Source organism: Melospiza melodia, chromosome 3 (assembly GCF_035770615.1).
Source record: "Melospiza melodia melodia isolate bMelMel2 chromosome 3, bMelMel2.pri, whole genome shotgun sequence".
Classification (NCBI taxonomy): domain Eukaryota; kingdom Metazoa; phylum Chordata; class Aves; order Passeriformes; family Passerellidae; genus Melospiza; species Melospiza melodia.
This window is the reverse complement of record NC_086196.1, coordinates 30,565,509-30,590,235: the sequence shown is the minus strand read 5'-3', so window position 1 is coordinate 30,590,235 and position 24,727 is coordinate 30,565,509. Positions and strand designations below refer to the sequence as shown.

At 41.9% G+C, this 24,727-nt stretch overlaps 1 protein-coding gene across 1 annotated transcript in view; it reads right to left on the bottom strand.

The window, feature by feature from the left end:
• Positions 1-4,422: 4,422 nt before the first annotated feature.
• Positions 4,423-24,727, bottom strand: part of RSPO3 (R-spondin 3) — a 58,221-nt gene continuing 37,916 nt past the window's right edge. Inside the window, exon 5 of the mRNA XM_063151129.1 lies at positions 4,423-5,467. Within this exon, the coding sequence (XP_063007199.1) occupies positions 5,274-5,467 (194 nt within the window). The 3' untranslated portion in view covers positions 4,423-5,273. The remainder of the gene's footprint in view (positions 5,468-24,727) is intronic.

Here is a 24,727-nt window from a genome sequence, read left to right as displayed (position 1 = left end):
GTACTGGAGTAGACTGCAAATGAGTAGAGATTACATAATGCATAGATTAAATAATAGTGACAACATGTTTTTCAGCTTCCTGCTTATCTGCAGCCAGCCAGCACTCTGTTCTCTTCTCTACATTAATTTGTCGCATATCTGGTTTCCTTCTATATGCACATTGAGAACTAAATTAATTTAATCCCATTGGTTTCATTCTGAGATCATTTATCCTAGTGCTTTATTCCCTTTATACAAGAAAATGTGGTTGCTGTTACTAGATTAATTTTGTTCACATCATCCTTTTAAAGGTGGCAGACCAACTTTTTTCTCTCCTGTCCTTGCTATATTGCCTCATATTTTGGTGGCACCTGCAGGATTTGTTCTGCTTCCACAGTAGTGACTACAGAAGAAGTTGTGCTGCCAATTTTATCCAAGAGAGCCTGCCTACCCTACCCTTCTTTTCCCTGGCTGAGATTCCATGATTACAGGTGAGTCTGCTAGTAAGACTGTTTGGTTTCACTTTACTTTATATGGACACTGTTAGCACTCTGAAACACTGTATAGAACACTATCAACAAGAATTTGCACATGAAAGCACAGAAATCTCTGTGTCAAACCAATCAATGGGTACTCCTACTTTTTAAATGCAATTAGCATTCCAGATCTGAAAGGGCAGGCCTAACCCACCAGGAGTATCACAGTGAAGTTAGAGGAGAGGAAAATGTAATGGGCAGATGCATTATTAAAATTGTGAACAAACATGCTGACTTCACTTCTCTTTAAATTATGCCAAATTATTGCAAAACACTAGGAAAAATCCAAACCCCTATTAAGAAGAGGCCACATGAGAAAATTATTCGTGGATGTGTAACAACACAGTCTGCTTGCTTGTAAGAGTGCAAGGTCTTTAATGAGTAAGTTTTGTACTAAATAACAGCAGTGGAGTAGCAGATCTGAGCCTGCAAATGTGACCAAGCCCTTGCTGATGGACTCAGGAAAGACTGAAGCTGCAGCTGATGCTTGCAGAATGTCACTTTGAAGAGCAGCTCCCATGATCAGCTGTTATGTCATCCTGTGCAGAGGTTTTTGTTTGAATTTGTGCAACTTCATGTGAACCATGTAAACTAAACCCAGTCCTGTCTCTGCAAATAACAATGCATAGCAAGTAAGTACAAGTGTCATGGTAAATTCGTGCTGCATCAGAAAGCTCAGCCTTCAATAAGTTGCAGAGCCTAAAACCACAGAAACAAAAAAATAATTATAGTGACTCATGAGGGCTGTAGAGGAATTCTTCTGAATTAATAACAATATTCATGTGCTGCTTTCCCGTCAGCACATCAACCACAAGCACACAGAGGCTGTTGGTAGCGACGCAAGACCTTCGTTGTGGGCGATGATGGTGGTGATGATGGTCCCATTCTGCTGATGGGTTCTTCTGCTGCCACTTTGCTACAGGGTACAGCAAAACCTCTCATTTATTTAGTGCATTGGTCAGCCTGACAACTCTGCTGTGGCGGCTCAGAATAAAGCTGCTGGGACAAATGCAGTAAAGGGTTCAGGAGTTCAGCACTTAAACTCTTTAACATTGGATTCCTTTATTTGGATCTTCAGGTGAGAGAACAAGATACAGCTTGGTCAGACAGGTCTGAAGCCTGGGACATAACAGTTGTTTGGTTTTCTGTCTCTTTGTTACTGATGACAATTCTTTGAGCAGCTTAACTGTCAGAAATAGCACTCAATGTGTGTTTATCTACTGGCCTTAACTGATATTTAGTATTTTATTTCAGATATATTCTTTAATAATTAGCACACTATGAATTTGGCTTCTAATTAATGTCCATTCAATTTAGGTTCCATTTTAAGAAAAGCTGTTCATAATTCTCTGGGATTCATTTCAAATTGACTCTGAAGATTTTGAGGTAATTTTTAACTGGAAAGCAATTGTCAGGCAAGAAATTTTGCACCGATTGAGTCACAGCTACTCCTATAACCTAATCAAATCTTCTCCAGTAAGGTCCTAGGGGTTCTCACTAGCTCTTCCTAGCACATAAGATCATTGACTCCTGATTTTACACATTTATTACTGGATGGGCAAAAGGTGTTATTGCAATACATTTGGCCTACAAAGATCCATATTCTCCTTCAGTTTCTTGGGAGTCCCAATTGAGTAGTTCACCTACCAGCAGGGTGGTCTACATTCTGTGCAAGGGCTTGAGAAAATTTTAGTTGTCCAAGTGACTTGGATATACTTCTTAGTGCTTCACCATGGCTATAGGCAATATTATCAAACATTTTCCTGTGTGGCAGGAAGCAACATGAGAGCAACTTCCTTGTTCATTTCCAGGAAAGAGGTAGCATGTTTTTTCAGGTACTAATGCTATAAATTATTACTGGCAGGTGCCAAATTCTGTTTACATTTTTGTTTCTTGCTGAAAGGTAACAGCATTCCAAGTTCTGCTTTTGGTAAAACAGACTTGTCACTGCCTCTTGTGTAAGCAGAGGATTTATAATAAAGTTTTTTGTGACAGTGTATAACAGAGCTCACATTTGTATCCTAAATTACTTTCTTTTCCTTTCTCCCTCTTTCTTTTCCCTCAGTCTGTAATTCTTGAACTACTTGATACTGCTTTTCCAGTCTTCTGTTTATCTTTGCCAGATAAATGGCATTCCTTTGACTCCTCCAAGTGTTGTAGTAGAGAATAACTGAGATCATGGACATTTTGGGTATAGTATCTAGTTTTGCTTTTTCCTTTTTTTTCTTAATTGCTCTCTGAACACTCTTGTTCATTTTTATAGATTTTGTTTGTGCTTCTATCAAAAGCAATTCTTCCATACCAAACACCCTTGCCATTTAGCTCCTATATTTAATCAAGGCAGGGAAAAAACAATCCTACTCGTAAGTTTTAAGAGTCGCAGACAAATCTTCCCTGAGTGCAACTATTCATGTGGTCCAGCTGCTGACCTAGTTTGCTGAATCCAAGTAGGGATGCTTCATCTGGCCAAAAACCTGTCTTTGGAGGAAGTAAATTGAACAGTAAATTCTTTCCGAGCAGCTGAATATCCCTGTTTGCCCACCAGCACTGCAGACAGATGAATGACTGCAGCTGTAGGAGAGAGTCTGAAGCACTGGGTTCCCCTTTCTGTTGTGATACCAATACCTCTCAGCCCAGAACTGCTACTTGCACCTCCTCTGGTGCCAGCTTCTGAGTCTGGCAGCATGAGGATTTCTCCTTTCCTCTCTCTCATCCAGCATCACCCAGAGCCTCAGTGGTGCACACAGGTTCTGCACCTTCCACTACTCTAAGACCAACTCCTCCTCAGCTGCTGCTGCCAACAAGGTGGGAAGATGTTGGTGGCGGGATTTGACTGCTGCTGCTTGGGTCAGCAGTGGGAGACTGAGACCAGACTACTCTGGAGGAGGATATAAACAAGTTATGCAATGGAGCTGGGAGCTCACAAATAGTCACCCCTGCTCCAGCCTCCCTCTGCTAGGTGCCCCTCACAGGCATTCAGCACACCCTGCTTTGCTCTCTTACCCATTCAGACTCCATTGTGTGTGAGGAGTGTTACATGATACTCTTCTCTATAATATTCAGCCCTTCAGTCTTCTGAAAGACTGAAAAAATACAATAAATGCATAAAATCAGGGACTAGTTACAGAAAGTTTTAATGAATTTTCATTAACGTAGGAGGCAAACTGTGGAAGCCTTAAACACCATGTGGTTAGACTACTGCATCTACATGTATCATTAGAGACAAAGGTCTTACAAAGCAAACTGTAGGAGACCATCCCACATTGCTGTCTGGATGATTAGGATATTACTTGGAAAGTCACTGGCACCTGTCACTCAGGTGTCCTCAGCCTGAGAGACAGGCTTCAGTGTTGGACAGAGTATTTTTAAAGTCAAACTCACTGTGAGAAACAGAAATAGTGAACAGGGAGGGGAACTGACTCCTGCCACCTGTTCTAGTCCACGGTCCACAGTGGGTGGGCTGCTACCCCCATGACAGCTGTCATTGGGCAAAACATGGCAACAGAACACAAATTGTGAGGTATGTTGGTTCCTCAACATGTTTCTGGAAAGGGTAAGTCCATTTCTGGGCAGCAATCAGTGTGTAGCATAACCTGTGTTTCACTGATGGGCTGCTCTAGCCTCTAACAAACCTGAATGGTACCACAGGATTTGGTTTGTCCACTGAGCAATGGAGACTTTCACTTCTGCTGTGTCAGAGAGAAGAACTAGAATAGGAATTTAAGTAAAATTGGACAGAAGTTTGTAATTTGTATACGTTGGTAAATTTATTTTTGTGGATACTCTTTTGCTAGATGCACAGTGTGGGTGTAAGTTGTGTCCTCTTCAGTCTGTGAAGCTATGAAATTATTCCCTTCCCCAGTAGAAAAAGACACCATCACTGTGAAAAACACATACTTACATGATCTACTTTTCTGGTTTTTATTAACTCAACGTTGTCTCCTACAAATACGATTTGTCATTCACCAGAAGATTTGAAATGTAGACTTAAGTTACACATAGGTATAAAAAGCATAAAACAGCACACGGTACCACTGTTTAGACCAGAAAACATTGTGTTGTCCACAGATAAGAGCGTTATTCGAGCTCAGCTCAGTTTCCTTCTGCCTCAGGGATTCAGTCTTCAAAGCTGCAGATGCTTCTGCTTCTTATCCCTCAGCAGCTGAAGCCCTGCTGGCTTTCTCCTGATGTTTCTCACCCATGTCTGGAGCGTGGACCGGGAAAACACAGGGCAATCCCATCCTTCTCCACCAGAGGTTGTAAAACCTTGGGCTCCTACTGGCTCTTCAGAAATGTTTTCCTCCTTCTCTTAATTATGTACAATATATGAAGGGATACGATTTTCATCTTTGATTTAGACATATCTCTTGCCTCATACTTAAACAATAACTTGAAAAATATTTTACAAAGAAAAAGAACATTGTTCATCTGAAAGTCATTCATTATTATATTGCTATATTTTATACCCTATTATTATTATATACAAAATTTCTTAATTGCCTTTTACAGATGCATGGAAGCATATAATATAACAGTTTTAAAGGATCCCATCTTTAGATTTTTTTTTTCCTTGGCTCATGTCAATCTCTTTAATAAACTATGGTTGCTTGGAGAATATAGGAAGTATTTGGAATGTTGTTTAAAGTTTAATAATAACTGGTAGCATTGTCCATTTGCGGCCTGAATGGTTGGAACACATGTCAGGGCGATCTGGAAGAGATAGCAGCATCATAAGACTTAAACAATCATGGAGGGCCATTATTGTGCAGTGTCAGCTGGTGCCAGGTCCTGTTCTTTGTTTGGGGCTTTCCTTTTCTTCGGCTGCGTTTTGTTGTTGCTTTCCCTCTGTTCTCGGTTTTGTCTTCGGGCTGCTCGCCCTTTGCCTTCCTGTCTTGTCTCCTTGCTTTCATCTTTGTTGGATTTTTTCCTTTTTTCCTCCTTATTTTTTTTCCCTGAAAAGAAAATATGGCCCATTAGAAGATTTGCTCAGACTATTGAAATTTCTGAGTCTCTCACTTTGCCATGACCCATGAAACCAGCCCTGGTTTAGCAGCTCCCATTAGGAGCTGGACACTAGTATTTGGAAATGTCTGACCACCACACCCACATCCCAAGGGATTCTTGGTATTGCAACATGAATCCCATTGCAGAGTGTCTGCTCCAGCACAGGTGTGTGATGGTCTTCAGGCTAAAATGTGTCTCAATTCAAACTCTAGACCATTGTCACATAATTAGGTATTCAAATACTTTATTGCTTTAAATCAGGTTGAGATGTTGAGGAATTTGTTGCTGCTACAGACCTCTCCCATAAAGGATCCGGTCCCCTTAGGAACATTAAAACTTTGTATATTGGCTGTGGAGATGATATAATAGAGTACATTTGTGCTTGCACGTGAGGAAGAAATTTTTTATGCTGAGTGTGGTGCAGCACTGGAACAAGGCTGCCCACAGAAGCTGTGGATGCCTCATCACTGGATCTGTTCAAGGTCAGGCTGGATTGGGCTCTGAGCAACCTGATCTAGTGAAAGATGCCAATACCCATGGCAGAGGTGATCTTCAAAGATCCCTTCCAACCAAAACATTTCTGTGATTCTATGATTCTTTACAAACCAGTGCAGGAATCACATTGGCTTGAACTTGTAAGTCCACACGAGCCTAAAGCAGATTAGATTTTTGTCTGTGTGGAACTACTGAGCTATGCAGGTGAAATTCACCTGCAGTTAGATGGATCTCAATGATATCTTCAAAGGCAACTTCTCTGGAGACTTTCCTGATAGAATGTCATACTGACCCCTATGCCTTCTTACATGGAGAAATTTCTGGACAAGTATTGAAAAACATCTGGCTAAACTCTCTTTTATGGTATCTCAGTAATGATACTAGTAGTCTGGCCTTCTTTGTTACAGAGAGAATATTTTTTGTTTTTAAACTTTAGCAGAGATAATCCAGGCTTTCCTACACCAGTGTGGGGGGAGTTCCACAAGCCTGGCAGTAGCTCTTGCTGTTGAGGGTGCTAAATTTTTATCAATTTTGCCCATTCCTGCCTCAAAACCAAAGTCAGTGGTTTTTGATGCCTCACTGAGCTCTGTGGGAGTATGTCACAATAAGGGAGTAGCTGCAGGGGAAGTGGCTTTGTTCTGAGAACAGATAACCATCCAAGGAGGTTCAGGGTGCAGGTCAGATGAAGGAATAGAGATTCAGAGGAGGTGAAGAGAATGCAGAAAGACAGGAGCAAGATCAAGATGTGAAAATATGCTCTTCTTGTTGTGTAGCTCTATGGGAATATTTTACACCTTCTCCATTTTTTACCACCACTGCCTAGGACTGGAGAGCAGGGGAAAGTTTGGATACACACATTAAGTAGTGACCAATATCTGCCTTAATCATTTGTTGTTACTGGAACAGTAAAACTTTAAATGTAAAAGGACACCTTAAACTTCAGGGAACCAGTTACAGATTACCTGAATATACACCCACATACCTGCTGAATCCCTCTCTGAATTTGTAAATACCCTCTAAGATGCCCAGAGGTGAGCAGGGGAGAGCTGCAGAACTGGTGTGGGAGGCTCAGAAAGAGCTACCACCACTGGGAGAACTGGGAGAATTCCATGCAGAGGTAAGTCTGCATCTTACCCAGCTGTAATGCTGTCTCTTACTAATGGATAAATGACAGTATGGGATTTCATTCCAGTGGTTTGTAAATACTGTTGGCCCAAGATGAAATGTTATTTGAATGGAAACTGTCCAGACATTCAGTGTTTGACATTACTCACTTGGTGATTAGCCAAAATCATTCAGCTGTGACTTCCCAGCCACAGTTCTTTAAGTGTGTTGGAATGACATGTAATGGTTTCCCATTCAGTCATGGACCAGGATATATGTATTTACATGTGTGTGGATATACTAAGAATAAGATATCTTTATCTAACTAGAGACTTATCTAGGCACAGTTTTACTGTTTCTGTTTTAATCAAGCTGGTATCTTAACAAATGACAAGGAAAACTGATCTCTGGAAAATACTTAAAACCGAGTCGTAATTCTCTTCTACTCTGAGGATAGCTAGTTTGGAGTCCTCTGTGCAGTTTGTACATGGTTTAATGTTACCACCTCCATTCTGCTGCCATTTGTGAAAAGATCTGCCCTCTAGACCTATACTGTTATGGTAAAGCAATATAGCATGGAAGGGTCATCTTTGCTCTTTTCACTACTATTTTTAAAAATGAAAATTTTTGTGTGACAGTGTAATGTTACTCCTAGTCAGTTTGTGTTTCAGTTTAGACCCAAGAGAAGATTCTACCGGCAGTTCTTTGCTAGCATTGGGATATATTTTTGCGTACATCACCCTCCCTGCTCATATCCCTTCTCTCTTCTTCCCAGAGATTTGTTCCTGAATATTTTTTCTTCTTTCTTCTACTTGCTGAAACTCTCTTCATAGCAGCACATTGAACTGGGTACCAGATATCATGGAAATTCATTGAAAATTTGGGCATTTGGCTATCTGTGAAATGAAAAGTGCAAAAATTACATGGGCCATTATGTTTACAAGTTCATCTCTGAATACGAGTTGGCCTTTCAGTACTTAGAGAAAGTGTATTTAAAAAAGATGGAGAATGATTCTTTGTATGGACAGATAGTGATAGGACAAGGGGGAGAGGTTTTAAACTAAAAGAGAAGATTTTTAGATTAGATGTTAGGAGAAAATTCTTTATTGTGGGGGTGGTGAAACAAGTTGTCCAGATAAGCTGTGGCTGCCCCATCCCTGGAAGTGTTCGTGGCCAGTTTGGATGGGGCTTGGAGCAAACTGGTCTTGTGGAAGGTGTTCCTGCCCAGGGCAGGGGTGCTGGAACTAATGGCGTTTAAGGCCCCTTACAACCCAAACCATTCTATATTTCCATGACCTACTGCTCCTTTGAAGAAGATGGCAAGGCCATTATTAAAACTATGCTGGAACTCAGTGAAGAAGTAAACGATGCAACAACACGACCTGGAGGAATAGATTCTCCTGGAATTTCAATTCCATTTACGAAGAATGTTCTTGTTAGAACGTTCTCCCGGGCTGCAGCCTGTAACCCTTTGCGCACACGAGTTTCCCTCTCTCGCTCTCTCGCTCTCTCTCTCGCTGCGGCCGCTGCCGGTTCCCCGGGCAGTGCTGCAGTGCCCGTGCCGCCCGCGCGGGGGCGCCGCGGCTCCGCGCCAGGCGGGGCGGGGGCGGCTCCCGCAGGTTCCCTTCCCTGGTCCCTCTCCTTCCCTGGTCCCTCCTTCCCTGTTCCCTCCTTCCCTGGTCCCTCCGGTCGTGTCCCAAAGCTCCCGCCCGTGCCCTTCCTGCCGCTCTACCGCCTGTCTTGGCTTTATCTTGCCTGCGGGTGAACTTTCCCGATGAGTCACGGAATTCATGCTAAGATGCACTAACGTTACTAACGTTTATTTCTTCTTATAGATTCAACACAACCCTTCAAAATTAAAAATAAAATAACAAAATAGGCGAAGTATTTTTAGACAGGAGATGAAATATTTTCTAATAGAGTGTTTTGCTTATGAAGAGAATATATATATCAGAGAAGTATTCGTGAGAATCTTATCTCTGATATTATTGCACTATCGTATTACGAATGTAATACATTAATAACTATTGTGTTACGAATGTATAATACTTGCAATATATATTACAATATAGTAATTGATTGGTGTTAAAGTAGTTTTTATGTTGGAACTAAAGCTTTGTACAGACAACTGTACTGGAAGAATTGATCTGCAGGCACTCTGAGTTTTCTGGTACACAGGAGATACCTTGCTGCTTCTAATAATAGCAAATTCGTATATTGATGAAAATCTAGTGACTTGCTATAATTTTGAGAAGTGCAGTAGTTCAAATTAAATGCAGACATGAAATTAGTTTGGATGACAATATAATTACATGTCTAATCAGATTCAAGGTGCTGAGTTCTTGGTAATATATTTTATAGCCCCGGGTCAAAGAAATTCCTGAGTCTGTATTTACGCAATCCATGTCTGAATACATCTATTTAAACAAGCCAGGGTATTTCAGAGAAGCCTGTGCATTATCTCCTCAAATGTGGTATTTCCACTAGATCTGTAGCAGTATTTTATGGCTTAGTGGGAGGATGCGTTGGCCCTGACTTGGGAGGCCTTGGTGCTCAAAAGCACAGTATGACAGACAGTTACTTAGAAAACCATGGCTGACAGGGATTAACTACCACAGGTGACAGATTTCTTACATTTTAAGCATTGTTACTTAGTTCCACCGATTATATTCAACTGAAATTATTACAGGGAACTTGGGTGCTGAAATCTCAAACCACCATAGGAAGACACAAAATGTGATTGTGCAAACTGCTTCGCTTTGATGGGGGGGGGAAGTATTACAGGGTAGGCTTCATGGAAATCCCAGAGGGATGAGAATCTGGCCTCAGACATTTGTGATGATTGTATTTCTTTCGTCACTCCCATGAAGACATTTACTATGGGAGAACAAAAGGAGCAAGAGGGTCATGGCACTGCTCCTGTTGGGATTACAGGCACTGATGTAACAGGCCCCTCTTTGGAAGGGTCCCACTGCTTCTACTGTGACTGTCACCACGGACCACAAATCCTCCCCACTACACTGTAATAAGCTGAAAAGCTGCAATTAAAAACCACAAGCCACTGCTGTAATGACCCACAGTGTTCTTTCACACCCCTCACAGCCTTGTCTGACCTCTTGGTGCTTCTTGGCTGCTGGAACACTGTCAGCACCGGTGCTGCAGTACCAGTGCCCCAATCCCTCTGTACCCCATGAGGCACAGGGACAGAACCTAAAGGTTAAGTGTCACTACACTGTATTGCTCTCCTTCCTACCTGTCCACACCCTTCTCAGAGGCATTTTTAGTCCTCTTAGACTAAAAGTCTGTCATGCTTTCCTCATCATGTGGCCTGGACAACAACAGCATGACGCAAAGAAACCATGCTGAGCGAAGAAGCCAGGAAGAGAAGCAAGCCCCAGGCTCTGAACTCCCTTACTCTAGCTCTGTCAACAATACAGTCATGCCATATTATGCAAATGAGCACATTATTCTCATTTTCAAGAAAAGTGACACATTTTTTTTCTGGAACATAGCCTGTAGCATGTACTCACACTGCTTGCCAAGACAACATCCCTCCAAACCCCCGGCTGCCCAGTGATGCAATGGACTTTCTCCTTTCATTCCCAAGCCACAAGTGGCTGATTCATCTGTTACGTCTTTTTGAAGTTTAAACAGCATAACTGCATAACTTTTTTCACAGCAGTCTTTTTTTTTCTTTTCTTTTTTTCCTTACCTATTGTGGCCCTATTTCATAATCACTAGATTTCCGAGTAACCAGTGTGTGAGGGTCAACAACTTCAGAACAATCTAGATGCTACATGACTTAGTGCATTGCCTGGCCTGCTTTACTGCTGCAGTTGTTCCAAAATGCTGAAGACAATATAGGTAAAAAATTTAACAGAGCTAAGGTCTACAAAGACATTCAAGGAGCAAGTAACTTGGCAAACCTTGGTTCTCCTGCTGTTGAGATGCATGATGGTAGCCTACCTGGTTTCCATACCAGTCTAGATGGATACAGAGCTTAAGGCATGTGTCATATCCATAGTTCTATGTAGTGATCTTTGATAATCCAAGATGCCTGGACAAGCACAAAAGCCCTGGGGAATCTCATGAGGTTTAGCAAGACCAAGTTCAAGGTGCTGCACCTGTGTTGGCACAACTCGCAGTGCCAGTACAAGCTGGGCAGTGAACAGATGGAGAGCAGCCCTGCTGAGAAGGACTTGGGAATGCTGATGGATGAGGCTGGGCATAACTCAGCAATGTGCTCCTGCAGCTCAGAAAGCCAGTGGTATGCTGGATTCCAAAGCAACGTGGCCAGCAGGGTGAGGGAGGGGATTCTGCCCTTCCTCTCTTGTAAGACCCTGCCTGGAACACTGCATCCAGCCCTGAGGTCCCAGGCACAGGAAGGACACTGACTTTTTAGAGCAAGTCCAGGGGAGGGACACCAGGATGATGAGAGGGATGAAGCCCCTCTCCTGTGAGAAAAGACTGAGAAAATTGGGATTCTTCAGCCTGGAAAAGAGATGGCTTTGGTGTGACCTAATTGTGGCCTTCTAGTACCTAAAGGGAGCCTAGAAGAAAAATGGAAAGGGACTTTTGACAAAGGCAGGTAGTGACAGGAGAAGGAAGAATGTCTTTAAAATGAAAAACAATAGGTTTTCATTAAATCTGAGGAAGATATTCTAGAACTGGTTGCCCAGAGAAGCTGTAGCTGCCCCATTCCTGGAAATGTTCAAGACCAGGTTGGGTAGAGATTGGTCTAGTGGAAAGTGTCCCTGCCTATGGCAGGGGATTGGAATTAGATTATCTTCAAGGCCCATTCTAGTCCAAACCATCCTGTGATTCTATGATGATGCTATAACTCAAAAGCTATTGATACTTATGGTTGAGCAACTGTATTATGGGACTTGGTGACTAACTTGTTCTTACGTGTCCTATCTCCTCTGAAGAATGGAAATACTTCTCTAGATGTAGACTTTAGATGTCTTTGTATGAGGATCCTTAAGGTTTGTTTGCCTCTGAAAATAGGATCTGGGCTACTAGATTGCATTCACTTGAAAAATGTTCTTATTTACATTGTGTGTGCTAGCTTGTCCTTGCAAGAGCAGTGCTGAAGGAGGCACATTAGCAGGAATGAGAATGTTGTTTCCAAATACAGAAATAGCTGGGGCCTGCACCACAGCCATTGGCATGAAGCAGGCAGAGAGGAATGGGACGAGACTGACCCAGTTATTTACACCAAGACGGGAGATGTCGGGTTTTTCACTGCTCTATGAGATAAGGAGAAGGTTGTTTCCTGTTAGGTATATGGGAAGTCAGGAGATATAATTTCTTCCGTGGATGGTGAGAAATGACACTTCCACACTCATGAGCTCATAAGCAAGGTTTATGGAAAGTCCCTGGCTTGTGATGACCTCTTGCAATAGAAACTGGTTGGATGTGCCCTTCCAGTACCATAGAAAAGATATTGCCAGTGCCTGAAAATAGAATATCCTCCAGTCAAAGAAGCAGCCAGAGAAGGAGGATTCCTAGAATGAGTTCTGTTTGCTGTTTGTGGAGACATTTACTGCCGCCTTTTCAAACAAATGCTTGTGGGCATTTATTCCCTTCATGCTTGTCTGTTGGGACTAAGGGAATTTGCTAGCAGCCTTGTTTTAATTGGGATTAACGTGCTAACAACACCAATTTTGTAATTACATTACAGTTTTCATCTTATAAGAACCCGCAGCTTATAAAGTCTGAACACAGCTTCCAAAGACAGGGAAGTAATGGCAGTTTAGCAGAGCAGAAAATCACTCTCCATTCCTTAGGACAGGAAATTACCTAGACCATGCTGGTATTAAGGAAACTGGCATTTTCTTCTTTTGAGACTTTTAATGGTGACTTCTGAATGGGATTGGGTTTTTACAGTTCTCCTAAAAGAGGGGAAAAGGTCCATGAGTGTCCAAATCCACTTGATGGGCCTCTTTGAAGACTTGGAGAATCAGGAACTAGAACAAATATTGGGAATAATAGTGATTAGTAGTAAAAGCCCTTACCCTGTTGTTAGAGCATCAGGATATGAGAAAAATCTCTAATAGCCTGTTTTCCTTTTAGTCACCAATAATCCAAGCCCTCCCATTAGCTTGGATTGAGGTCATAAATATGGTCTTTTTTAGAGACTTATTTCAGCTGGTGCAGTCTTTTGAACAAACCAGAAATAAAAATGTGATGCTGCATTATGTCAGAGTTGCATGTTTAGTCTGCTGCTCTAGAAATAATCAAGAAAAGTTATGCATGATAAGAGACAGATGCTAGTGCCTCAGCAGGCATTTAAACTTTCTAGTACAATAGCAAAATGGAGAAAACCCCCAAAGAAACTTATTTCTTTACTTCTCAAATTTGTGCTCAGTGTGCTCTGAAGGGAGGGATGAGTGAGAAAAGATGTTTTCCTTGGCATTACTTAAACTGATTGCCTCAATGGAACCCAGTAATTTAGATGATACTTATATGACCCCAATATCTGGGTGCATCCCAAGGAATGCCTTTTTCCATTATCAACCTTGGCTCAGAGTTGGGCTATACTGGTGATTGGGTACAGATCCTGGAGGCATTTTGCAAGTGCTGACTCCAACACTTGAATCAAGCCAGCAGCTCCTGCGCTGGTACTATACACCAGAACCAGGGAGCCTGGGCATCTTCCACCATTTCATTTGCTGGTATAGGTGCACCTATACCCTCCTCCTGGAGTCCCCTCCTTACTTTTTCTTAAGTTTTCTGATGTGCCAGGAAGGTAAAGGAAGATGAGGAGTCAACAGGATGCCCTCTGGCCTCTCTTGGAATGGTTCACTTGTCCCCTCCACTCAGAGCATTATTTGTTTGTATTTCTACCTGGGGTGACACCTGTGCTGACAGGTAGACAGGAGTCCCCGTGCACTCCAGTCCAGCTGAACAGCTGGATCAGCCTGTCAGCAGCAGGTAACATAACATGCAGGAAGACAGCAGCTCCTGATGGATCCTCTCAGCAAATCCATCAGCAAAGAAGCAGGCTGTTTTTACCAAAATTCACCAGAGGCCCAATTCTGACCTCTGTGTTGTACTTGCTCAAACACACAGAGGTCACCAAGGTTGGTGTTTGGTGTAACTGAAGGGAGAATTTGTTTTCAAGGATACTTTTCAAGTCAAGGTGTTGAAAATTGACTGTCTCTTTCTGTTTTGTGTCTCCTGTGTGTGTGTACTGTTTCAGCTGGCCAAAGCATTGATCCTCCCCTCTCTAAGTAGTGCCAATATTTCCAAATACATTTTCACATTGATTAAAGTGACAGGTCAGTCACTAAATTTCATGTGGATCCGAGACTCCAAAAGTTCCCTGTCTAAAAGGGTGACATGAGATTTGACTTTGGCCATCTCCATGTGTTTCTGAAGGATTTTTCTTACCTATTGAGAGAACACCTGGCAGTTTACCAGGTGGAGAGAAGCTTATGGAAAAGGACATTGGGATCACCAAGACTCCTGGGCTGCCTCTGAAAAAGGCTCAGGGAATTTTTATGCCAGAAAGATTCAGAGTTTAGCCCAATGAAGCCTAGGAATCTTGGACTAAGTTGCCAAAGGGATCTCAGGTTTTCAGGCTGTTGAGTATTTGTCAGCGTGCCAGGTGGGCTGCCAGAGGCCAACCCAATGGACAAGCTGAAAGGATACTAGGCAGAAACCTAACACAAAGGCAAGGTTGTTTCAAAAAACTGCCTACTTTCAACTGGGACTTCATTGAAATCAGCAAGTTTCTGGGAAATGTGATGACTCTGGTAATCTGGTATTTTCCATTTCTTTGGAAAATCAACGCCGATAAAGTATTAAAAAAGTATTTCTAAGTGGGGTTTGTGGTGGATATGCACAAAAGGAACTTGAATGCAAATATTTTAACGTTGCTCGTAATTCTTTAATTTAACATGAATCACAGATAGGAGTTGTCCATGTGAATTTTATCCAGGCTGTCTTGCCTTCTTTTATTTTTTTTTCCTTCCCCAAGGATGTGATAAGTTTATTCTTTTTAAATTCCTCTGAGGATGAACTTTGCATTTAGGGCTTTTTGTAGTAACAGCTTTGCACACTGAAGTGAGCAGCCAGCTTTATGAGTAGCTGGAAGTGGAATGTGAAGAATGATTTTGCCATGTGACAGTGCATCACTGGAGCCCACTTCATTCAGGATACTTCACAAACTGACTGCCATGCTCTTGAGATCGATGCAGGCAAGTCCCTGTGGCCCAAAGCCTGGAGGAGATGCAGCCTCTCATGACAGAGCACCCCAAGGTGCTAAGAAAGGTCTGGAACCCCTGATCCAGCTCCCCAAGGAGATATGCCCCGTGTCCTGTCTCATACAGATCCTGCCAGCAGTGCACAATGGCCATTCAGCACAACTTGCATGTTTTATTTCTCAGCTTGGCAGGTGCCTTGGGAGAGTTACAGCAGTGCTGGTAAAATGGTAACACCCCTCGGTGTTGCTGTGGCGTGTGTGCAGCCGGTACAGCAGGGCTGGCTACGAGAGCTGAACTGCTGGAATGCAAGAAAGGCTCTAAGGAGCCTGATGCAAAAGTTCAGCAAGTGATATTTTCGGTACAACGATGTATTGCACAAAGTCAGGATCCTCTCTAGCCTCTCTGGGGAAAATTGGGACTGTGGGGATCAGCAGCCTCTCTCTCCAGTGGCTTCCTGCCTCCAGGTGAGGAAGCCCACTGTACAGTAGTCACCAAATATGTTCACGCTTCTCTTTCAAACTGAGTAACTAATCATTTTCTTGCCTACTCCAAGAAATTCTGCTTCAGCCAAAAGCAGAAATTGCTCACTATTTCTACAGATTTAAGCACTACCTGCTTTTGTTAGCAACTCATTTGGCACTCTTTTATAAGACCTGAGACCAACTTGCAGCCACCAAACTAAATAATAGTTTGCAAGGGTCTGGAATGGCATACTCAGAAACAGCTTACAGATAGTGTAAAAATCTCAGGATCAAGAAAACAGCAAATATTGGTGCACACATACTGTAGCAAGATACTATAAGGAGCAGGATGCTTTGTCCAAGGGATTCAGAACAAATAGACTCTTACTCCAACCTCAACCAGAAACTCTAAGAAGTTACTTGAAATTGTTGTTTTACTTTTGAAAATGTTACCCAAGATGTCTCTATGTCCAGGAAGTTAATTTATGTGCTGTAAGAGTTTCTTTCAGATCAAAACCAGAGATTCCATCAGCCTTAAGTATTCACAGAGACAAGACTCTTCCATCTCCATGTTACATCTTCCATTGTGTTACATTTAAACTTGAAAGATTTATGCATAATAGCTTTAGTTTAATTTAAGACCACTATGGAAAAAAAAAATCCAGCAACAAAAAATATACTGTGTCTGGGAATGCAATCCTTTTTCTCAGTGACAAAGACTTTTTTTTCTTTATAATACTATATTTAAATTACTTTATCAGGTTCCACAAGTGTAAAGCAGAGGTAAGAGTTCCTTAATTTTCGTGCTTTAGACTCTATGGATAAAAGCCACTACTGCTGCAAATCAGAGCTGCCAAAGTGCACAGAGAGTTCTCCTTACTGAAGGACCAAAGGTCGTACTTCAAATAGAGGGCTCAGGATTCTTTTCTAAAGAATTATTGTTTCCATGCTCATGCTTAAAGGTAGCAAGGGCTGGATCACCCACTGGAATTCCCCACCACCAGCCCACATCCATACAAGAAATAAAGTCAGTTCCTCGGGATTTAAACTAAATACTTCTGGTTTAGCAATGCACGTTTCTGCTTAGGCAATAAACATCTGTCATCTGCCATTCATTAATATTAATTATAAATGGTCACTAGCTCATGGGATCCAAGTCCACCAGCTGAGATTTTTCCAACTCTGACCTTGTGAGGGTTTGTATAAAAAGTGCTCAGAAGGGTTCTTCGACGCTCGAAGCCAGAAAGAAGTGCAATTTGCAGAGTGTAGCATTTAGATTGTGCACTTAGAAAAAGGGCAGTCACAAGGGGTGATGGGGAGTGGGGGAGGGAGGGGAGGAGGGAATACAGAGCCTGAAATGGAGCTCCTTTAAATGCTTAAGAGTTTTAGCCCTTTCTGCAGGCTAATGACAGGGAGAGGCATTGTCCATAATGAAACCAGCCCATCCATTAAACATTACTGTAAATGAAAGGTTGCATGAATTAAAGGTTGTTCATCTCATGTTTCAGGAATGTAGCTGTGTTTCATGTCTGAAGCCTGTTTTCCTTTTAAATGGAGTTCTTCACATGACAAATGAGAGAGAATTTCAGAAAGCAAATGGGCAGAAGTAAATACATGCTCAAGAACAAAGCAGAGACATAACTGTAGCTGTAAATCTTTACACTGGGGCTACTGTTTGCTGTAGATATTGGGGAGGATTAGATTAGAATTGAGAAATTTCATTACTGGGTCATTTTGCTTGTAAAACAGAACAACAATAGAAAATCCCCACAGTTAATTGTCAAATTCTGACCTTAATGTTAGCTGTATATGTTTCTGTCATGGAACACCAGTTAATATTTTTGCTACCATTTTGAATTTCAAGAAACTAAGAACAGAAGATTTAGAAAATGCTTTTTCTGAATCTTGCACGGCCACCACTTTTTTAAATGAAGAATGTTGGTTTTTTCTTCCAATAATTTGTCACTGCAGAATTGCTTCAACAAAAATTACTGGAAAAGAATTTTTGTTTGCATCTGTCATTTTTTTTCAGGCCTAATCATACAGCAATATGCCCCTCATGGACCATATCTTCCTCTGCTCTTAAAAATGACACATTTTCATTGGCAGAGAGTTGCTACCTTATATCTCTCGTAAATTAGCCAGAAAATCCAGCCCTCTACTCTTCCTGTAACAATTATTCAAAGCTGGTGAATGCAAAGAGAAACATTAACAGATATCTCTGCAATGCAAATGACTAAACTGGACAAAAATGATGAAAAGTTGATTTCAGTTCTTTGATTCAGGCCCAAATAAAAGTCTGAGCTTGGTAAATGACAGCAGGAGGCCTCATACTGATGTCAGTGGACAGGGATACTTGGATTTGTGCTCTGTAAATAGGCAGTGTGCTGTCTTTTTGTGGGAGTTTTGCAGAAAGCAACAGGCAAGAAAATTTTGTGGAGATTTTGTCGCCATTTTATAAATGCTTATCAAAAAATTATCTAGTCCCTTACTAATCTATTTATCTGAGCTGCTATACTTAGGCTGACTCTGATGATTGTTTGTCTAACCTCCTTAAAAATCTTCCATAGAGATTCCCACAACCTCTCTCCCAATCTTTAGGATCTCTGAGAATAACACTGGCTGTTACCATGTAATTGGGGATGTTCTGAAGCTTCCTTGGACCTTTATAACACAAGGTTATGGCAGCAAGTGTTTAACTTCATACCCTTTTCAAAGTTATGAAGGTGAAAGAGAGCTGGGAGGTGGCAGCCTAAGCAGACCAAAGGCTACATCAGGTGTCAGAGCTGGCTGGGAGAGGGAGCTGAGAAGAGACAATGAGGCTGGAGATGCAGAGATCTGGGTGGGGAAAAACAAACAGAGCTGCCTGGGTGGGGAAGAAAAGGCAAATATCCAGAGAGATGAGGAGAAGCAGCGGCCAAAAAAGTGCTCCTTTGTTTTCACTTTGTTACAGAGGAATGCTGAAAATCCCTGCTTTATGGTTAGATCCACAGTACTCTGAAGTCAATGGGATTTCAGTGGGTCTTGGATCAGGCCCTTTAAAATGAGGGCAGCTGTAACACAATAATGAATGAGTGCCATGCTGCCCATGACTGCAGTGTTATAACAGCATTGCTATACATGGAAGTGTTCCATAGCCCAGGATTTAGCTGATTAAACAGTGCTGGATGTGTCACCATTAGACTTGAAACATCCACAGCCTGATTTACTCTGTAGCTCACATATCCCAAATGTTTTGCATTCTTGGACTAAATTTGATAGATGCCCTATCAAACTTCTCTCTTGCATTTGTTCCTCTTTCCAGGACACTCAGGTCAAAACAGTGAAAGGTTTAGGTCTCCAGGCGGTGATAGCCTGCTCCCAGCAGCCACGTCCCTTCACATTTACTTTGTAGAAAGATTGTCCAAAAGTGAGAAAACAGCTTGATGTGGGCTCTGCATCAACAGAAAGAAGTTGTGATGGTGTCCCACTGTGGCACACATCCTAGAAGAGCCTCATTTCCTTTTCCAGCAGTGACAAACGTGTCCCTTCCTCAGAAAGTGCTCCTTGCATCACCAGGAGTTAGGGGAAGGACTTCAGCAGCACTAACTGTGATCTGTGATAGAAGGCCAGCAGGGTATGCGAGGATGCTCTGGCAGAGGAAGGAAGGGATGAGGCGTAGGAGAGAATGGCATGCTGCTCTTTTGCACATTGCCTCTGCCCTGCAGCCCTGCAGAGAGGGGAGAGTGCTCCCAGTTTCCTGTGTGCCTGTTTCCTGTGGCATGGTGAAGGTGCCATGAATAAGTTGTCCCACGTTTGCTCCCAGCTGTGCCAGGGAGGAAGATCAGAGACTAGGCAGACTCCTGCCTGTCTGCAAAACATAACTGGGAGTTTGTTTAAGGACTCTGTTTGACCTGCCCTCTCCCCCAGTCATGTCTGCTGTGGAGGGAATAGCCCCAGCTGGTCTGGTGGCAAGCCAGAAGGTGGACCTGGACTTTGTGGGCACGGAGCAGACCTCTGCCTTCTTTTCTTTCATGGAATAGACACAGTTGTGGGTTTCCCTTTCTGAAGCTGGAGCTTTCAATCCCAAACATTTTTATTCAAGAGGGAAGAGTTTAGGTAGGTGCTAGAAATTGAGTGCTGAATGAATACCTGATGGATACTTTGCAAAGGAGAGGAGGATGGGTTCTTAAGGGGCTTGTATTCCCTTCAGATTTTCCTACAAAGCTCAGGCATCTAAAATATAGTTAGCTAGCCAATTCTGGAGCACAAGGAGGCACCAAAAGGGAAGATTAGAAGAGAAAAAGAGCTGATTTCTATCCCTTATTTGGTTTAGTGATCTGAGGAGGACAGCTCTCACATTGTTCACATTTTAATAAAAGAATGCAATCAACTTTTTTCTGATTCAGTTCCCTTACAAGAACAATTGACCACATAGTTCTGTCTCAGCTTTGACACTATTCCTTTTAATATGAGGTTGATGCTTTTTATCAACAGCATGTCCAGCGCATTTTTTATAGCATGCTGCAGAGGACCTCAGGGCATCTGAGTCACCTCCCCAGTGCTCCCAGGGTCCCCAGGACAGGGAGGAAGCAGAAGGTAGCAAGAGAGGAGCTAGTAGCAGGAAAGAAGAACATCTTCCAAGGAGTACAGAAACAGTGTCAGCCCAGCACCCTGCGGGGCTTAAACTAATTTTGATATCTGAGGGCACAACCATGTTCACCTGACTGTACATCAGGATGCAAGTTATTCAGAGATCACAACCTTGGCATGGTGCACGTGCACAGAGGGTGTGCATTCATGTGTAGTACCATAAATACAGGGGCACACAGCATGGGTGTACTACCTGCTTGTGTGGTTCATGTGTGTCTGTCAGAACTGGGAGGTTTGATGAGAATCTAATGTTCACAGTAGCACAAACAAAATAAGTTGTCATGAAATTAAACATTACTACTAATTAGTTCAGATTTCAATGTCTCTGTTTGCAGGTAGTAACTTGGCAAAACTTTCAAAACAGCTTATGATCAAATCTTGAAAATGCTACAACGTTACAAATAGTTTTTTCCAGCCTTTTCAGCCCTTGATTTCTAGTCAGTATATCCTCTACTATTCTATTAGCTATTTTGGATTCACAAATCATTTTGACTCATTTTGGCCTTATTTTTCCCTCTGAAGCCTGCTCTCCAGATCTCTTTTCCAGGTTGTGCCCATGTTTTCTGGCCAGTGGCAGTGGCAGCTGGGTGCTGACCGTGCTCTGCCTCTCTTGGGGTATCCCCAGGATGCCATTTCCCTTCGTGCTGCAGCTAGTGGATTCCCGGTCTCAGCAGCCCTACTATTGGAGGCTGGAAATGTGTTAAAGTTAAAGAGTCAAAACCCTTGCAAGGAAAGGAAATGAGAAGCCCTCTTGGCAGCAACAAATGGAAAATAAACAACCAAACTCTTCACAAGACAGATTCCTCAATTATAGTAACTCAGGCTCGCAAAGGCCAGAGCTAGGGCCCATTGGCATATGCAGTATGTAAACACAGGGATGCAGTAATTAGCTTCGTGCTCATTTTGAGGTTTCAGAAGTCCTGTGACCTGCCATGGAGTAAGGTCATTAACCATAACCACACTAGTGACCTTCACACAGGACACCCCATCCCTCACAGTTACACGAGTGAACTGTGTACTGTGTACTGGGACGTCTCCCTGGCTCACATGCTCCAGCCCTCTTGTTTTAAATGCCACTGAGCTTTATGTGAGTGAGAGGATGTGACTTGTGGAATGGACTGTGATAGGAATATCTTACTTTCCCACATAGCCATGCTTAGGACTTAAATTTGATTAAGTAAAAGTAGTCAATACCAGAAATATTTAAAATTGTAGTTTTTTGGGGTTTTTTTAATCAGAAAAATATTTGCTTAAAAATAGTACTCTGAGGAATTACTGAAGTGGTGTGTACCTCCATTGCCTTGGGAAGAGAATTTATCTTTGGAGTTTGGAGTGTATAGGGATAGCCTATTCATTTGAATAAGTAGATGTACAGCCATTACTACACATTTATCAACACAACAAAACACTGCTCTGACCCGAGGTAAAATTAGTATTGAACATGAGTATTTTTGTTTTACTGTGGCTGACCTGTGGCTCCCCTGAAATGCACTCATCCTGCTTGGAGTCCCTCCTCACACCACAGCCAATTGAAGGCCTCTTCAGACATTATCTGATTATTGTGTTTGGAAGCATTATGTGGACATATAAGAGGTGGAAGAACTAGTACAAACAACAGAAATGAGCTGAGTCTCAGTTCTCTAGGCTATTTAATGGAATCTGCAGTTTTATACTCACATGCATGTCACACAGTATAGAAGTTATTATTTTATGTACCCAAAACTTATGCACTTCCTCATTAAAATTCCTTAGCAACAAATCTTGCTCCCTTAGTTCCCTTCTGTTCACCAGTCTCTGTCTAGAATTCAGCTCCTTACCTCAAAGGCATTTCTCTCTCTCTTATTCCTGCTGTAAACTTAAAAAAAAAATCATAGCATAGTGTCTCTATTCTCCTTAAGAGCTTAAACCATTAGCTGACAAGCTACCTTACCTCCAGGGGGTTGTAGTCTTTTAAATTTTGACTAAAGTTATCCCTCTTCCTCTCATAACTGTATCCTGCTTTCAGACTGTACAAGGTGACAACTGCTACGTTCCACAGTGAAAAAGAAACATGCTATTCTACATTCACCCTCCCATGTCTTCATGTCTAATGCTTGAAATTTTGCCTGTCAGGAATAGGAACTTTGTTTGGTTTGTATTGGCACAGAATGGGACACAGTTAAGTTAATACTGCTTATGTCTTATGAACATCGAAACACCACCAGCGTGCAAAATTTCAGTATAAGAACGAGAAACAATTGAAATGTATTTATTTGCTTACAATAATGCAGCTGTGTAACCAATGTAATCTATCTATTAGCTTGCATAATACCCAGATTTCTAAGGTGTCTTTCTTGTTCATAATTTTGATGAGTTCTTTTATTATCTTCAAACTGATCAAAACATATTCTCTGAAAGTGCTTGAAATTCTCTGATCGATGGGAAAGTTTAGTTGGGACTCAACAGAAAGTCATATGGTGAATATTCTCTTCTTGGCAGAATTAGTCATGAAAACATACAATTCTTTCCCTACAAATACTTTTGTATGCAGAATATAGGAATTTCAAAATATTTGTCTTTCATCCAATAAAGTCAATCTCATTTGCAGACAGTACTCCAGAGGGACTTGTGTTAGGCCAGAGCACATTTATTAAGGCAAAGAAATAATATTGATGGATAATTTGCAGTGTTTGAGGAGCTCTGAAAGCTCTTTTGCTTTTCCAGGACATCTATTTGCCATTAACAGACATGGATACGGGAAACACGTGTCTCAATTTTTATCTGTCAATGGAGAGTAGGAGCCAAGAACATGTTACGTGTGGGATGGTAAAACTTACAGTACACTGCACTGGGTGAACAAAAGAAAAAGTGTGAGGAAAAGAAAGGAAGAAGAAAAAACTGGAACTTAATATTATATAGTCATGCAGACTAAAAAGAACACAACATCATGGGATTAAAAGAGGAGAATGATGAAATAAATTACTGTGAGGTTTGGATGAGATTGAACTATAAAAGGAGCCTGTATGCAAAACAAATGGGAATTACCATGTCAGATCACACTGGGATCAACTAATTTAGTTGTAAAATAAGTTAAAAAATCTTTTAGGCTAATTGAGCTACTTGTATCCTCATTATTCCCATTTGTTTGCATCCATCCTGAAAATATTATCATCTTCTCACAGTAAAACATCATTGCATAGCCGGTGAAGGGGAAGTGAAGGGTTGCAAGACATCTGATCAGCTCCAGTGACACACCAGCAGATGGAAACAAAGAAAAAAGCTCCCTTCATCTGCTTTATCTCGTTTTGCGTGGTTGTTCCAGAGACGTGTCCTTGCTGCTGTGCGATAGCAGCGCCTTCCCTGAGTAACATCCTGTCGCTGACCTCAACGTCTCCAGCAAAGTCACTGAGGCCTCTGTGACGAGCACACCCCGTCATCATGTGGTCTTTGACCTAAATCCCTCAGCCACAGACATCCATCCAACATGGAAACAGCCAAGAGTGACCGAGCTGACCCTCTCTCCATGGTCATGGAGAAAAGATTAGCAGCACTGCTGGTCACTGCCGGCTCTGCTACACTTCAAACGCCAATGCCATGGAAGTTCAACTCTGAAGCAATGCCGAGTGGCCATGGGGAGTTGTACAATACAAAACAGCCTTTTCAATATTTCTCAACAGTAAATACAAACTTATTGACTTTCTCTTTCCTTTCAAGTGTTTCTGTTGTCACCTCCTTCTGCACTCACTGACAGGGCACAGCTAGCCTTAAGAACAGAGCCTGGCTTGCTTTCTTGGGCAATTATTCTATTGTTCAAAGGGGAATAGAAATTTCTTTTTGTGTAATAAGGGACAGTAGCAGTAGGGAAGATATGTTGCCTGGAGATTAAGTTGGAAAGCTTTGTTTCCCCATTTCAGCAGGAATAGAAGGACAACTTATAGCTTAATTCTTACCTTCCTGGCCTATCACCATAATTCATCTCTGAATTATGCTCTTTTAACCTAATGTTTCATCTGTGATATTCCTCAGCTTTGTTAAGAATTATCTTTCTTAAAAAATAGTTATCTCCCTGAAGCAATGAATGTGAAGGGGAAAGACTTCTGTGAATACTGAGAACGTAAATGTCAGAAAGAAAAAAAAAAAGGGGGGGGGGGTCTCAGACACAGGCATACAAATCCCAAAGGCAGAGAAAGTGGGAACACAGGTTCCTCATTTGAAGGAATTATCTACTGAGCACAAGACAGGCTAGAATGTAGACTGTGACTTGCTCAAAAGAAGGAAAAAAGCCTACCTTTATGCATATTGCAGAAGAGAAGGGAAGAAAAAGATT